The sequence below is a fragment of the Gigantopelta aegis genome, chromosome 6, assembly GCF_016097555.1.
Source record: "Gigantopelta aegis isolate Gae_Host chromosome 6, Gae_host_genome, whole genome shotgun sequence".
In the NCBI taxonomy this organism is placed as follows: domain Eukaryota; kingdom Metazoa; phylum Mollusca; class Gastropoda; order Neomphalida; family Peltospiridae; genus Gigantopelta; species Gigantopelta aegis.
The window spans coordinates 72435816-72452595 of NC_054704.1; the positions used below are offsets into that span (position 1 = coordinate 72435816).

The 16780-nt window shown below is 36.5% G+C and overlaps 1 protein-coding gene across 1 annotated transcript in view; it reads right to left on the minus strand.

Moving 5' to 3' along the window:
- The window catches only part of LOC121375240 (coronin-7-like), a 32880-nt gene that overhangs the window by 7008 nt on the left and 9092 nt on the right, over positions 1 to 16780 (minus strand). The window contains 13 exon segments of the mRNA XM_041502567.1: positions 814 to 1020; positions 2620 to 2758; positions 4250 to 4335; positions 6353 to 6457; positions 9194 to 9336; positions 9899 to 9934; positions 9937 to 9984; positions 10909 to 11017; positions 11969 to 12147; positions 13749 to 14004; positions 14705 to 14842; positions 16002 to 16097; positions 16497 to 16639. Coding sequence (XP_041358501.1) covers positions 814 to 1020; positions 2620 to 2758; positions 4250 to 4335; positions 6353 to 6457; positions 9194 to 9336; positions 9899 to 9934; positions 9937 to 9984; positions 10909 to 11017; positions 11969 to 12147; positions 13749 to 14004; positions 14705 to 14842; positions 16002 to 16097; positions 16497 to 16639 — 1685 coding nt within the window.

A 16780-nucleotide genomic window follows, 5' to 3' on the forward strand; every position in this document is an offset into this window, starting at 1 on the left:
CTAGACTGTTGAGCAATAACATACAAGATTTATTACTTTAACGCTTGAGTAATAGCAAACAAGACTTATTACCTTAACTCCTGAATAAGAACATACACGATTTATTGCAGTAACTTCTGAATAAGAAAATACTAGATTTATTACCTTAACTCTTGAGTAATAACATCTCAGTCTCTTATTACCTTAACTCTTGAGTAATAACATCTCAGTCTCTCTTATTACCTTAACTCCTGAATCAGAACATACACGATTTATTGCAGTAACTTCTGAATAAGAAAATACTAGATTTATTACCTTAACTCTTGAGTAATAACATCTCAGTCTCTTATTACCTTAACTCTTGAGTAATAACATACAAGATTTATAATTAACCCTTGAGCAATAACACAGGGCATCTAGATTATGGTAGCCCCACTCTCATGGCTAGTGATATTCAATGTTGGGCTAGTAAATAACTACTACTATTGCCGGTTAGTTAAAAAAATGTAAAATGTTGCAGTTGTAAATATGAATATTCTGCCTCTACCCAACCCCCAATGTTAGTGTTTTTAAGCTCTATCTCCCTCTTTAGGTGACATATCTGATTATTACTATTATTTAGTAAAATTGTATTAACTTAAAGTAAAGTAGGGCTAGTGAATTTTTAATTGTGGCTAGTAAAAATATTTTAATCACTGATCCCATGGCTAGTGGATTTTATAAAATTTCTAGAAGCCCTGAATAACATCTAATATTTATTAGGTTAACTTTTGTGCCATAACATATGATATTTATTACCGTAAGTCTTAAATAATAACATCTGATATTTATTACCTTAACTCTTGGGACAGTGAATGATATGGGCTCGACGGTTGTCATGGTGAGCATCCAGGCCCTGGCGAACTCCACCTGCCTGACGTCACACACACACTTGGGCAGGAAGGACAGGGCCTGGATGAGACCGTCTGGCTTGTACATGGTCAGGGGGAACAAGAACGGTTCCTCGTCTCTCACTTCGTACATCGACACCACGCCATCACCCTGGAATAAAAACTTAATGTTTATTTTTGTTTAAAGGGACATTCCCCGAGTTTGCTGCATTGTAAGATGTTTCCGACTAATAAAATATTGCTACGATTAAACTTACATATTAAATATATTTTCTTGTTTAGAATATCAGTGTCTGTATATTCAATGTGTTTCTGGTCATCTTAATATTTGTAAGAAGCCCAAACTGGATTTTGTCTTTAAATAATTTTGTACATATAAAAAAACCAATTTTTTAGGAAATAAAATGAAATTTAACCTAGTACAAATATTAGAATGATCAGTAAGACATTTAATATACAGCCACTAATATTTTATGCAAAAAAATATATTTGATATGTAATTACAATCGTTAAAAAGTCTTCGTTAGTCGATAACATCTTAAAAATTGTAGCAAACTCAGGAATGAATGTCCCTTTAACGACAACACTAGATCACAATAATTTATTAATCATCAGCTATTGGATGTCAAATACGTACTAATTTTTTTCTCATAGTCTTAGAAGAAACCCACACATTTTTTTCCATTAGTAGCAAGGTTTTTGAAGGTACATGTTGACACTGTTGTCATGATGTAGCTCGCCATGTCAGGTCGAACTAGAAACAGCATTTGTACAGAATCTAGCATATACAGGGATGTTAGAGGGGCTGGAACAAAAAAGCTTACTTTCTTCCCAAGTTGAACAAAGGCTTTCAAATAGCATATCCTGGATTGGACAAAACTGGCCAATCGCAGCAAACCTGAAGAAATCCAGCCAAGGGAATGTACTATGTGCGAATACTACTTGCGATCGCGCGATACTACTTTCAATCTAACTCTTGTCAGCCAACTTTTTTGTTGTTTTTGTTTTTGGTTTTTTTTAGACGAAATGGAAAAGCACATTTACGTGTTTCCGCATAGCTCTCACATCCCTGTATATAGACTAATAGTGGGGTGGGCACTCACAAGCAACTTGACTGGTACCATCATCTTTTATCATGTCACAATATATTAATGTCAATAGACACACAAATACCAATTTAGTGAGAGACCATAAGTGCTTACAACAAAGGATCTATTATATGTACTTTCCAACAGAGAGGGCAGCACATACCACAGCCTTTGATATATCAGTCATGACGCACTGGTTAGGGCAGGAAGAAATCCAATCAGAGAAAGGGTCCACCAATAGAATTCAATTCTAAGGGTTAACATGACTAATAAAGAATTACATGAAGGGAAGGAAGAGAAGGAAGGAAATGTTTTATTTAACGACGCACTCAACACATTTTATTTACGGTTATATGGCATCGGACATATAGTTAAGGACCACACAGATATTGAGAGAGGAAAGCCGCTGTCGCCACTTCATGGGCTACTTTTTTCGATCAGTAACAAGGGATCTTTTATATGTACCATCCCACAGACAGGATAGCACATACCACAGCCTTTGTTACACCAGTCGTGGTGCACTGGCTGGAGCGAGAAATAGCCCATTGGGCCACAGACGGGAATCGATCCTAGATCAATCGCGCATCAGGTAAGTGCTGTACCACTGAGCTACGTCTCGCCCCTAGATGAAAAGATTATTAATACAGCTGACGATGACTGACCCTTCCTGTGAGGAACACGGTAGAACTGTCCTCGTCGTAGTGAGGTATCAATATGGAGGGATTCACATCCATGTCAACTACAGTTAGTGGTGAACTCAGGTCTGCCACACGGTGAAGAGATAACTGACGGGTGCTCATTCTGAAATATAAAACAAGTACTGTAAACTAGGGAGGGGGGTTAATGCATATATACACATTCTGCATTCACGCCACAAACTCAAGTTGCTAAAGTTATCCACATGAATTATTTTTATTGCAGATATCAATAGTTGTTGGCAAGATTTACATGCATTAAGGTGTGTATTCAGGGAGATAAATGTGTCACAGTATTAATCTAGTTTACAGCTAACAAAATGTTATTAAACGATATCATCTAGTAATAATAAATGATGGAAAATGTAAATGAATCCAATTGTGAAAAACTTTATTAACTCTCAGTGAGAGGTAAAGTGGGACCTGCCAAATGGATGTTACATAATGTGCTGGTTTTATTTAGTCAATATGATTAGATTGGGGTTCTTCTGTGCTACAAATTATTTAAAATCACAAAACCATGTTTTAATAAATTTCTGTGTATGACAGATGTCAGTTTCAACAGAAGGAACAACAGTTATATTTATTAACAACTTAAACAGATAACCAGACTGATGAAAAAAAAAAGAGAAGAAGAAATTGAACCTTTAACATGGCTGTCTTTTTCGGTAAACTTTAATTTGATCTTGATATCATAGTACACTACAAACCAGGGTTAATCAGCCACCAAAAGGAGCAACAAAAGATGGTAACTTAAGACAGGTGACTGCTATATACAGGTCAGTTCTACCAAACTAACAGATCCGGTAGAATAAAAAGGTGGCTTTTTTAAAAAGAATGTCATGAGTTTGTCACAAATTTCCTACAAACTTAGCCCTTTTAAAGGGACATACCCTAGTTTTTAAACACCAAGGTATATTTTTGACTATTATAGCCATTTTTTATAACTGAAATCATACTTTACTTAGATTTTATGGTTTAGATTATCAATTTCTGTCATTTGAAGTGCGTTTGGTCATCCTGGTGTTTTTAATATCATAAAATGAATTTCTCATATTTTTAAAATGCATGTGCAGCTGAGAAGTAACAGTTATGGAGTCGAGTTTTCGTCTGTTTTCAGAGGGTATTTCACCTTTTCAAAGTCACAGACTCATGTTTCACTCAATTGTAACTTTATCCAAATGTGTTTCAGATTTGTAGATTAACTAAACTTAGTGTTAACTTTCACAGGTTGAAACTAGGGCATGGCCCTTTAATGACTAAAATGACATATGAAATACATTTACGGTACTTGTTTTTAATATCAGTTTCCACTGCACAAGATGTTCTGGGACAATGAAAAGGTAACCTCAAAAGACAGGTGGCTGCTATGTAGAGATTGAGGTGACTGCTTGAACAGGTCTGATTGTACTTTATTATTAAAGTTTTTTTGTTTGTTATAACGACACCAGTATAACACATTGATTAATGCAACACGTTTTTTTTCAAGAATATACACCGTAGCACTTTCCCACAGACAGGACAGCATATACAATAGCCTTTGATATGTCACTTATGGGGCACTGGTCGGAATGGGAAAAACCTGAATCATACTCACTTGTTAAATCCTGACACAAACAGATACTGGCCGTTAAGCACCCACACAACACGAGCACCGCGACTTCCTTCTGGACCAGGTCCCTCCTGAAACAGTCAGTGAAGGTAAAAAATTAAAGGTTGCTTTGTTGAACGACACCACTAGAGCACATTGATATTTTAATCATCACCTGTTGGGTGTCAAACATTCAGTAATTTTGACATATAGCTTTAGAGAGGAAACTTGCTACATTTTTCTGTTAGTAACAAAGGATCTTTTATATGCACGTTCTCAGACAGGATAGCACATACCATGGCCGTTGATATAGCAATCATGGTGCACCAGTTGGCTAGAATGAGAAATAGCACAATGGGACCACCAATGGGGATCAATACAAGGCTGATCGCACATCAGGTGAGTGTTTTTACTACTGGACTACATCCCACCGTTAAAACAGTCAGTGAAGTATATAACTTGTCTCAGTGGCAGAGTGATTCCGCCATTAGTCTGGTAGGTACCGAGTTCGTTTCCCAGTACCGATTCACACCTAGAGAAAGTTTTAACAATCCAATTCAGCAATGGATCCACCAAGGGGGTTCAATCTTATGAGCAAAGTACCTCATTAACATCCTCCCCACCTAGCATAAGGCTGTTCAACAATTATGTAGAACAGAATTTGGCCTTTTTAATACCCCTTCATCCATGTAATGTTATGTAATGCTAAGACACCTTCTAAAATTACATAATGCTTATCAACACCCTACTCCCACTTTTCCTATCATTATGATATATTTTGAGAAAAATTATTAGATTTTTGTCTTTGTATTTATGTTTGTTTGGTTTGTTAAAGCCGCACACCCTAGATCCATCCAGCGAAAATAAATTATAATTTGGTTAATCTATAAACCTGTAACACACTTAGATCACGTTTTTATCAAATGGAGTGAAAAAGAAGGTTTTTTATCGATAAATACCATGGGAATCCCCATGTCCCAATTGCTTGAAATAATTTTGAAAGTTAGTATTTTGATGTCACCGGTAGATGTCGCTCGAAGCACAACAATGCCTATGTCACGACAAATTTCACAGACTTGGGGTGCGTTTCTTTCACCTCTCCTGGACATGTTCCAACTGTTCTGTCCTGGTTGTATCCCCTCTCCAGATATCGTAAGACTTAGCAAAATTATTGGTTTTAAGGGTTTGTAACGTTTTGTATTGAGATACTTACTTGTCTGAACTTTATTGTTACTGAAAATGTTCACGAACTGTGAAGAAAAATCTCACAAATGAACAACAACAAATCGGATGTTGATTGCGCGAACCGTGCACGAGAAAACAAACCGAACCAAAATTATAACGGTCACGTGGTATACCAACGTCTGTGACATTGAAATGGAAATATCCCCTCTAAAAATAGATTAGACCTTGTTTACTCAACGGTTTTTTCTCAAACGTGCGTCCGTTTTTAAGAAATATGAAAGATGTATTTTGTGGTATTACAAACACCAGGATTACCAGGATTACCAAAAAACACTTCAGGTGAATGGAAATGTATATTCTAAATAATAAACGGTAAGTAAAGTGCAATTTTATTTGTGAAAAAATGGGTTTAATAGCGAAAAACAACGCCGTAATGGTTAACAACTAGTCATAACTAGGGTGTGTCCCTTTAATAAATACTAGATAGAAAATCATTTGTTAAAGAAAAAAATTAGTGATGACTGGCTTCATTTTACTTTATAAATAAAACTGAGACAATGGTTTTGAGATAAGGTGCTAGGTAGAATGGTTTCAGGGGTTGAAATACCCACTGCTTATAGCAAATTTCCTTTTTATATATATATTTTCTGAGGAACCTTCCTAGAAACTTTACTCACCATAGTAGAGAACCCCCCCCCCCCCCACACACACACACACACACACACTGCATAATTTATTGATACCTCCTCCCCCCAATAACATTATGTAATTGCTGAACTCATACTGTTTGAACATTCATGAAAATGTTGAAATGTGAACTGCCTCTTATTTACATAAATGTTTGGTGTGACTGTCACTCACTGTGCTCATATTAGACAAACTGCTATGTGTAAGAGTGTGTTATTTTGAGACCATGATTCTTACCTTAAGTGGCCGTGGGCTCGTTCTGGGTTCAAATATTCGTATTTTACCATCTTTACAAACAGTGGCACACTGATTTCCATCAGGACTCCAGGCAAAGCAGAATGGCTACAATAAAAGATTACATGCAAAATGTAAATCAAATGATATTTCTGTATGAAAGGTTTTTAAAAAATATCATACAATTTGACGTTTCACGATTATCCACGCTGAAGTAAAAAAAAAAAATGTTTAACAAATATTTTAAGTTAAATATTAAAATAGAACAATTATTCCTTAAGTTCAATAGGATCAGTTAAGAGAATATATTTTAAACTCAACATGTTACAGGGACAGACTCTAGTGTTTAAAAACTAAAGCATATTTTTCACCTAAACCCTAGTTTCAACCCATAAAAATGGACACTAAGTTTGGTTAATTTATAAATCTGTAACAAATTTGGATAGAACAGTGAAACAAGAGTTGGTAACATTGAAATATCTTTTAAAATAGTCTTAAAATACAATTCCATAATCATTACTTCTCAGACATCACACGTGGATTTTTAAAAATATGAAAAATGCATTTTGTGGTATTAGAAACACCAGGATGCCCAGAAACACTTCGTTTGTACAGAAGTGGTTAATCTAAACAATAAAATATAATGTTTGATTTTAGTGATCAAAAACAGCTCCAATAGTGAAAAATATGCTTTGGTGTTTAAAACCTAGGGTCTGTCCCTTCAAAAACCAATTTAGCTATACCACACAATAAAACATATTCCCTCCATCAACTTCTCCTCCACCTATTTAACGTAGCCCACACACAATAAAACATATTCCCTCCATCAACTTCTCCTCCACCTATTTAACGTAGCCCACACACAATAAAACATATTCCCTCCATCAACTTCTCCTCCACCTATTTAACGTAGCCCACACACAATAAAACATTTTCCCTCCATCAACTTCTCCTCCACCTATTTAACGTAGCCCACACACAATAAAACATTTTCCCTCCATCAACTTCTCCTCCACCTATTTAACGTAGCCCACACACAATAAAACATATTCCCTCCATCAACTTCTCCTCCACCTATTTAACGTAGCCCACACACAATAAAACATATTCCCTCCATCAACTTCTCCTCCACCTATTTAACGTAGCCCACACACAATAAAACATATTCCCTCCATCAACTTCTCCTCCACCTATTTAACGTAGCCCACACACAATAAAACATATTCCCTCCATCAACTTCTCCTCCACCTATTTAACGTAGCCCACACACAATAAAACATATTCCCTCCATCAACTTCTCCTCCACCTATTTAACGTAGCCCACACACAATAAAACATTTTCCCTCCATCAACTTCTCCTCCACCTATTTAACGTAGCCCACACACAATAAAACATATTTCCTCCATCAACTTCTCCTCCACCTATTTAACGTAGCCCACACACAATAAAACATATTCCCTCCATCAACTTCTCCTCCACCTATTTAACGTAGCCCACACACAATAAAACATTTTCCCTCCATCAACTTCTCCTCCACCTATTTAACGTAGCCCACACACAATAAAACATTTTCCCTCCATCAACTTCTCCTCCACCTATTTAACGTAGCCCACACACAATAAAACATATTCCCTCCATCAACTTCTCCTCCACCTATTTAACGTAGCCCACACACAATAAAACATTTTCCCTCCATCAACTTCTCCTCCACCTATTTAACGTAGCCCACACACAATAAAACATTTTCCCTCCATCAACTTCTCCTCCACCTATTTAACGTAGCCCACACACAATAAAACATTTTCCCTCCATCAACTTCTCCTCCACCTATTTAACGTAGCCCACACACAATAAAACATTTTCCCTCCATCAACTTCTCCTCCACCTATTTAACGTAGCCCACACACAATAAAACATTTTCCCTCCATCAACTTCTCCTCCACCTATTTAACGTAGCCCACACACAATAAAACATTTTCCCTCCATCAACTTCTCCTCCACCTATTTAACGTAGCCCACACACAATAAAACATTTTCCCTCCATCAACTTCTCCTCCACCTATTTAACGTAGCCCACACACAATAAAACATATTCCCTCCATCAACTTCTCCTCCACCTATTTAACGTAGCCCACACACAATAAAACATATTTCCTCCATCAACTTCTCCTCCACCTATTTAACGTAGCCCACACACAATAAAACATATTCCCTCCATCAACTTCTCCTCCACCTATTTAATGTAGCCCACACACAATAAAACATATTCCCTCCATCAACTTCTCCTCCACCTATTTAACGTAGCCCACACATAATAAAACATATTCCCTCTATCAACTTCTCCTCCACCTATTTAATGTAGCCCACACAATAAAACATATTCCCTCCATCAACTTCTCCTCCATCTATTTAATGCCTCTGTTCCTACAGAAGGTAATCATTTTGCATAAATGAATGATTTTATAAAAATATGCTCAGTGTTTAAGTAGGACCCAAAATATGATTAGCAATTTGATGAACCTGGTCAGAAAATCTGTAGCCGAATTCAAGTTTCAAACAGCCAAACAAAACATTAGCAACCTGAAGGCTCTTATAAGAACTGTACTTATTGGACTTTCAAATTAGTTTTTTTGATGATTTAATAATGAAATTTTTTATATTTGCTAAATTCTACTCTACTTTGCAAATGGTGATTTGACAATGTCTGCATGATAACAACTGCCTAGAACAAATAATAAAACTGAAAAATTACACAAATGGTATTAGAGACAGACAAACAGACGACAGACATGTACTCGTTCATACAGTCTCAGTCAGATCTAGTATTAACTTGCACAGCTTACAGCATCTGTGTGCCCCTGTAGCTGGATCTTCTCCTGCCCGTCAGTGAGATCCCAGATCCTGATGGTCATATCATAGGAGCCCGACACTAGGACATCTTTAGCCAGCGGGTGATACACAACAAAGTAGATCTTCTCCGTATGTCCTGAACACATACAAATAAACACAGATATGAAACACAGAACGTAACAATTTGCTACCTATACCAATTGCTCACCTATGACAATTTTAAGCCTGCTTACAGTAATTTTAAAACAGTAAATGTTGCAACAAAAAAACTACTTTATGACAATAATTTTTATTCAGCTAGTAAAATCAATTCATCTAAATTTCATATCTGTTGATGAATAATTGTCATTTGTATATTGCACTGCTATATACAAACATATATCATTAAACTTTAAAGAAGTAAAAAAAATATGTTGCATAATTGAATTGATTAACAAGCATACAATTCAACTTTTTGTTTATGTGAGATGGTCTAACATGCTTTTGAAACAAATATAGCAACTGTACTGCCAAAATACATTCTCACTTGTAAAAAATATATGCAATCAATAATACTTAGCAAACAAAATTCTACAATTATTGTGAAAGAAAAATCAGTAAACTCTTATTAGATAGTTTACATTTTTTATATATAAACTTTATACATCTGTAAATGAACAATACTGACAGAGTTTGTAAGAAGTTCCGTAATAGCTAACCTTTCAAAACACCATCTGAATTAACAAGTGTAGACGCAGGCCAACATCAGGAAGCTGCCATATGTGAATGGTAGCATTATCACATGCTGAAAGGAAATGTAATATTTTAAGTCCATTAAGAAACAAAGAATTAAATAAAAATGTTCTGTGAATATTATTACATTTGCTAAAAGGAATTAATATAATTTAAGTCCATTAAAAACTAAATAAAAATGTTCTGTGAAATTCACTACGATTAAATCTACAGGGAGACAGAAAATGCAACATACATGCACATGTATTTCATGTGTTTATAACAAGTTAATAAATAACATTTGTCCTCTTTAATGTATTGAATATCAAAGACTGGTATGTATTTTGTAATAAACAATATTCTATCCTGGATCCAGTCACTGGCAAAGTCAGAGATTGTGTCCGGGAGAGACGTGCTTGAACCTTAATTGGATAGAGGCACGTTATAGTATGTTATCCAATCTAATCCAATAAACAATTACACTTGACTTTGTCCAAACTGGCATCTGTCTAATCTAGATTTCTTTGTAAACTGATATGATCACGGAGTCCCATTCAATCCAAATAGCTTGAGAAAAATCTTTCTTATCCATCTCTTAGTGGTGTCATTAAACTACACAAACTCTTGGTCTGGTTGAGGAAATAAATAAGAGACGTATTGCATTTTAGACAAGCACTCTAGAACTGAGCTCAGGACACAAAATAAGTTGCAAATGATGTGCCAAGTCACTAACAACTTCTTGTTTTCCTTTGACGATACTTCGTTCATGACAAAAGTTTAGTTTTCAATGCATGGTTTTCACCAGTTTCATAACCGACAGTGTTTCTTGTAAGAAACATCTTCACAGCCAAATGAAATAAAAAGATGCTTCAATATCACATAACCTTCTAATAAGTTACGCTGACTACTGCTTATTTTCTAGGGCTGTAAGCTACATCCTTCTCCAATGTTGAAAGGGTAATTATAATTTCCTTTAGTACATGCAACATCCACTTACCCACCACGATCCTGTAGTCATCAAACGGGTCCCAGGTTAAGTCCTGGACCTTGCTGCCATGTTGTAGATATGGAATGTCCGTTTCTGGCAGTCTGCCAGGTTTGTCCAGCTACAAAGAAAACCAACTGTCAGTAACCTTTGTATTTCAGTTTTAAAATCGAGAGAGAGAGAGAGAGAGAGAGAGAGAGAGAGTAGAGAGGAGAGTAGAGAGGAGAGTAGAGAGAGAGAGAGAGAGAGAGAGCAGACAGAGAGTAGAGAGAGAGAGAGAGAGAGAGAGAGAGAGAGAGAGAGAGAGAGAGAGAGAGAGAGAGAGAGAGAGAGAGACACAGAGAGACACAGAGAGAGAGAGAGACAGAGAAACAGAGAGAGAGAGACAGAGAAACAGAGAGAGAGAGACAGAGACAGAGAGAGAGAGTGACAGAGACAGAGAGAGAGAGAGACAGAGACAGAGAGAGAGTGAGTTGTTTTAACATGCCCCTATACCACTACGGTTTTGGGCAATGTCCATCCCGGGCCCTGTCTCTGGATATCTAGTGGTCTAGTCCAGGACATCAGTTTTAAAATCGAGAGAATGTTGGAAAATAACAAAGAGATGTGATAGCCATTTAAATATTAAAGCTACACTAATCTTTAAAAAGCTGAAAACTTAATAATAACCTGAATTAAAAATTATTCTTCAGTTTTTCAGATCAAATCCAGTCTACTTTATTTTATGCACCCACCAAAACTACTAAAATCAGAGCTAACCCTGTAAATAGCTAAATCAACCAAATGCTAATTTTGATGTAAAGTGGAGCCCTACAATATTTAGTCTTTGGCTACTTAAATATTCCTTAAATTAAAGGCTATACTATACTATATTTGAAAATTAGCTGAACCAAATTTGTTCAAAATTGATAATAGAACCAACTTTGATAATAAAAAAACTCCAGGTTTGCTGAAATTTATTACTTATTCTCCACAAAACTATATCCGAAACAGTGATTTGCCATACATATTTCAATAAACATTAGTTTATCATAACAAAATAAGACTATAATTCTACAAAGAGTCGTCTTACCTCTAGTACTGATATAAGTCCACCAGAGCCCTCTATTGGAACCGCACACCGCTGTCTGTTAGCACAAAACATGTCACTTTCCCCAGGAACCGTCTTGCATAAATTCTTAATATTCTCTATGTGAAGACTTCGATGAAGGCACTTACCATGTAGGTGACGGAATTTAGACTGTCGGATACCTGCCATGAAAAATGTTTTCTGTACATTACAGCTAAAAATTCTTAAACAGGTATATTGATCTTTCAATTGATTATTAAGAAAATAATGCCAATAATTTGTATCTAAGCTTATTTTGTTTAACAACATTGTTTTATCAATCATTGGCTATTGGATGTTAAACATTTGATAATTCTGATATATAGCATTAACATCAAGGGATATTTAAATATTTGATATGCCCTTTCCCACAGGCAGAGCATGACATACATGTACTACTGCCTTTAACATACCAGTTGTTGGGCATTGTTTTGTTATGGGGATATTTAAATATTTTATATGCCCTTTCCCACAGGTAGGGCATGACATACTAAAGACTTTACCGTAATATACCAGAGCATTGTTTCGGACAGGAAAAAATTCAATAAGAGAATGGGTCTACAATAGGGGTTCAATCCAACGATCAAAGCACCTCAGGCGAGGCCCCTACTAGCTGAGCTAGATCCCATTCTCAAGTTGTATCAAGTATTTAATATGTTGGGCTTTTTTTATTCAGGGTTGTATCTAGCCTATAACATCTTCAGTAAATTAAGCAAAAAAATTAAAAGAAAAAGAAACATCTCACAGAAAAGAAAGAAAGAAAGAAAGAAATGTTTTATTTAACGATGCACTCAACACATTTTATTTACAGTTATATTGCGTCAGACATATGGTTAAGGACCACACAGATTTTGAGAGGAAACCCGCTGTCGTCACTACATGGGCTACTCTTCCGATTAGCAGCAAGGGATCTTTTATTTGCGCTTCCCACAGGCAGGATAGCACAAACAATGGCCTTTGTTGAACCAGTTATGGATCACTGGTCGGTGCGATTGGTTTACACCTACCCAATGAGCCTTGCAGAGCACTCACTCAGGGTTTGGAGTCAGTATCTGGATTAAAAATCCCATGCCTCGACTGGGATCCGAACCCAGTACCTACCAGCCTGTAGACCGATGGCCTAACCACGACGCCACCGAGGCCGGTCTCACAGAAAAGATAAAACACAACTGAAGAAAAGCAACGTCATATTCTAACAAAAATACCGGTTAGGTACATGATACGCCCATCAGGAGTTTGATGGAAAACAATATCTATATTAATGAATATGTTACGGGTATGATTAAATTCTAATTATGTGAAATTTTTGTAATGGGATGGATGAAGTTTGTTTTGGACCAACCACCATCCCAAGTTGTTGCTACATGTGGTTTGATGGTCCTGTATGCAAGATATGATCTGAACAAGGATTTACTGTTATGTGCAGTAGACCGTGAAAAGTAGGTCACAGTGACCTAGTAATAGTACGCGACACACCGCCATCCCAAATTGTTCCTACATGTAAGGTTTGATGGTCCTGTATGCATCTGTATGCAAGATATGGTCCTGACAAGAAAAAGTTAAAAGACGGACATACGTACGTACGGACAGACAATGCCATACCATAATACGACCCATTGATGGGTGTATAAACAATGAATTAAATCACAATTCTGCATAAAAATAAATTACTTGGCACTTAAGTGTTCAAAGCAGAACATTCGTTATCTCCAACAACATTTTCAAAGAGAGAATGACTGCAGACCTGTGAATTTCTTCACCACATGCTGTGGGGCTGGAGTTTCCTGCTTGTGAGATGTGTTCTGCTCTACCGAGAGACCTTTCATCTTGTCCTTAACACTCGATTCCTTTTCCGATGAGCTCAACCTGGAGCCATTTTCAACTCCGTTAGCTGGTTTATAGCTATTCAAGTCTTTTCCAACACTAGACTGGTTACCGTTCTGAACATGAGAAGTTGAATGTTGATCTGGTTTTGAGGCAGCCACCTTGGGTTTAGACTTCTGAAAATTATGTATGATTTTAAGTTAATACCCATAAAACAAAGACAAGCCCCACCCCCCTTCACCTAAAAAAAAGAAGCTAATTTTAAATACATATATTGATTTAAGAATTTTAAAATAACTTATAAACAATTTTCTTTGAAATGCAGACAAGAAGGATCTTTCTTTGTTTTGTTTTTCAATATTTAGTGTACAAAGATTATATATCAGACAAATTGTGCAAAAGATTGCTTTGTTCACACATTACTACTCCCACAATCTAGTTTTAAGCAATCTATGTTTTTATTCACTCATTAAATTTAGGACATGACTTACAAAGTTATGACGCATTATGTATAATGAATTATGTTTCCTGAATTTTTCTGCGTTAACTATTACAGTGAAAACTTCAAAATTGGGCCCTCTGTAAACAAACATTTCCTCAAAATTAGGCTACAGATTTTCAAAGCTATCTTAGTACTATGATATCGTAAAAGGCTATGACATCACTATCACACACACCAGATACTGTACATAGCGCTAAGATAGGTTTTCTAAACCAGACGTTTTACCTGGTCTCTTGAGTTTCCAGTTTAGAAAGGTTTCACTGTATATGTGATTCACAGATATTCTATTCTCAGAGATCTGAGATATACAGCAGTACATTGTATCATAGTACTCAACAAAATAAAGTTAATACACACTTGTATCTTCTCAATACCTGTGTTAAGTTGCTGTCCCCTGATCCACTTGTGTCAATCTGTATTTTCTGTGGCATTTTACTTGTCATTCCCAGCAGAGCACCTCGTCGGTTTTTAGACTTTGGATGACTAGCAGGATTTAAACTAATCTTGGAAACCTGGAGTCACAAACAATAACACTTAGTTTACGCAACATGAATGAATCATTGAATGAATGTTTAATGACACTCCAGCACAAAAATACACATCGGCTATTGCATGTCACAAATGGTAAGTATATGAAAATATTATTTATATAATTATGTAAAACCACAGTGTAAGGAGCTGTGGGGGAAAAGTATAATACAATACAACAGGCCAGATCAGTTATGCCAATGTATACCAGAACTCATTTATTTGGCTGACTTTCTTTATCATGTAGTAATTTGTTTTAATCTAATACACACACGCACAATGATACAATTTACAAAATTTGGTGAAGTGATCTGGAACTGCCATAATGCCTGTATTAATTATATCAACCGGCCTCACTGGTGTTGTAATTAAGCCATCAGACATAAGGCTTGTAGATACTGGGTTCACAGCCCGGTGCCGGCTCCCAGCCAGAGCGGGTTTTAACTCAATAGGTAGGTGTAAGACCACTACATCCTCTTCTCTCTCACTAACTCACTGTCCTGGACAAACAGCCCAGATAGCTGATTTGTGTGCCCAGAACAGCATGCTTGAACCTTAATTGGATATAAGCACGAATATAAGATGAAATGAAATGAAATTATATCAGTTTGGCTTGGCCATCTACTCTGGGCTACAGCTTCCTCTACTGAAACATAATAAGCATGCTACAATAAAATGGTTCTTTACATCAGAATATAAAACTTCAGACACCAGTCTACCGATAACATCCAAACACTGACTTTTATATTACCTAATTGGAACAAGACAGACTAATTATAAAGGACTCACCTGATGCAAGATTGATCCCTGTCAGCGAGCCTATTGGGCTATTTTGTGTTCCAAACAGTGCTCCTTTGTGTGGGATGAATAATATAAAAGATGCCCTTCTGCTATCCAAAAAAGCCCCCGCCCTCTACCAATTCTGGTCAGGATGCTGCAGGGCATAAAATAGTGGCATGGCATGATATCAACAACAAAAAAAGTAGCCCATGGAGTGACAGCAGTAGGTTGCCTCTCGCACCATTTATGTGGTCATTAACCATATGTCCGACACCACATAACCATAAAAAAAAATGTCTTGTGTGTGTTGTTTAGTAAACCCTATCTTTCTTTCTCTTTTTTCCATTACCTAACTGTACATACCTCTCCATTTTCTCCACTGCACCACTGGCTGGCAGTGAGAGCGGGTTCACCAGATGCTGTGTCTGGAAACAGGTCGTCGTGGTAATCTCTGTACGACTGCAAAACACAACATTTTCTAATAAACAATTTTAATAATCCTAATTGGCAGCATAAGGATACCTTTTCAACGTTAAAACATTAAGAGAGTGATCCACTAACAGGCCTTGACTTAAAAAAACTGACCGCAACCTATCAACAGGTTATGTAAGAACAGAATGTAAATCCTTTAACATAATCAAAGAAAAGTTGCTGACTTGGATATAACAAGAATCGTACCCTTGTTCTTCAAAATAACTGTCATACTAATTCCAGTTTTAAGCAGTACCCTGATATTAGTTCAGTTCGGCCAGTCTATAAGACAAGAGGCAAAGTGCCATAGGTCAGAGGTCAGGTTATGTATAAAAAAAATTACACAGCCTAATACCTTTACTGAAAAAGCATAATAAGACCGATCACCTTGCGTGGTACGATGTACGAAGCTGGTATAATGGCATTCTGGACTAGCAGCAGAAGACGATTCACCTCCCCACTCATCACATCCATCGCACGTTTTGGAACAATCGCTGCTCCCTTCACTTGCTCTATAGTCTCACAGGACCCTAAATCAGATATTTCATAATAAAGCACTTAAGAAATTGCACAGACAACAATTCTTAAATAATTACTCAGTGTCATACAGATCATACCGCTTAGTAAATGTGTTCAGATTATAGTAACTCAACTGACAATACAATATTAAA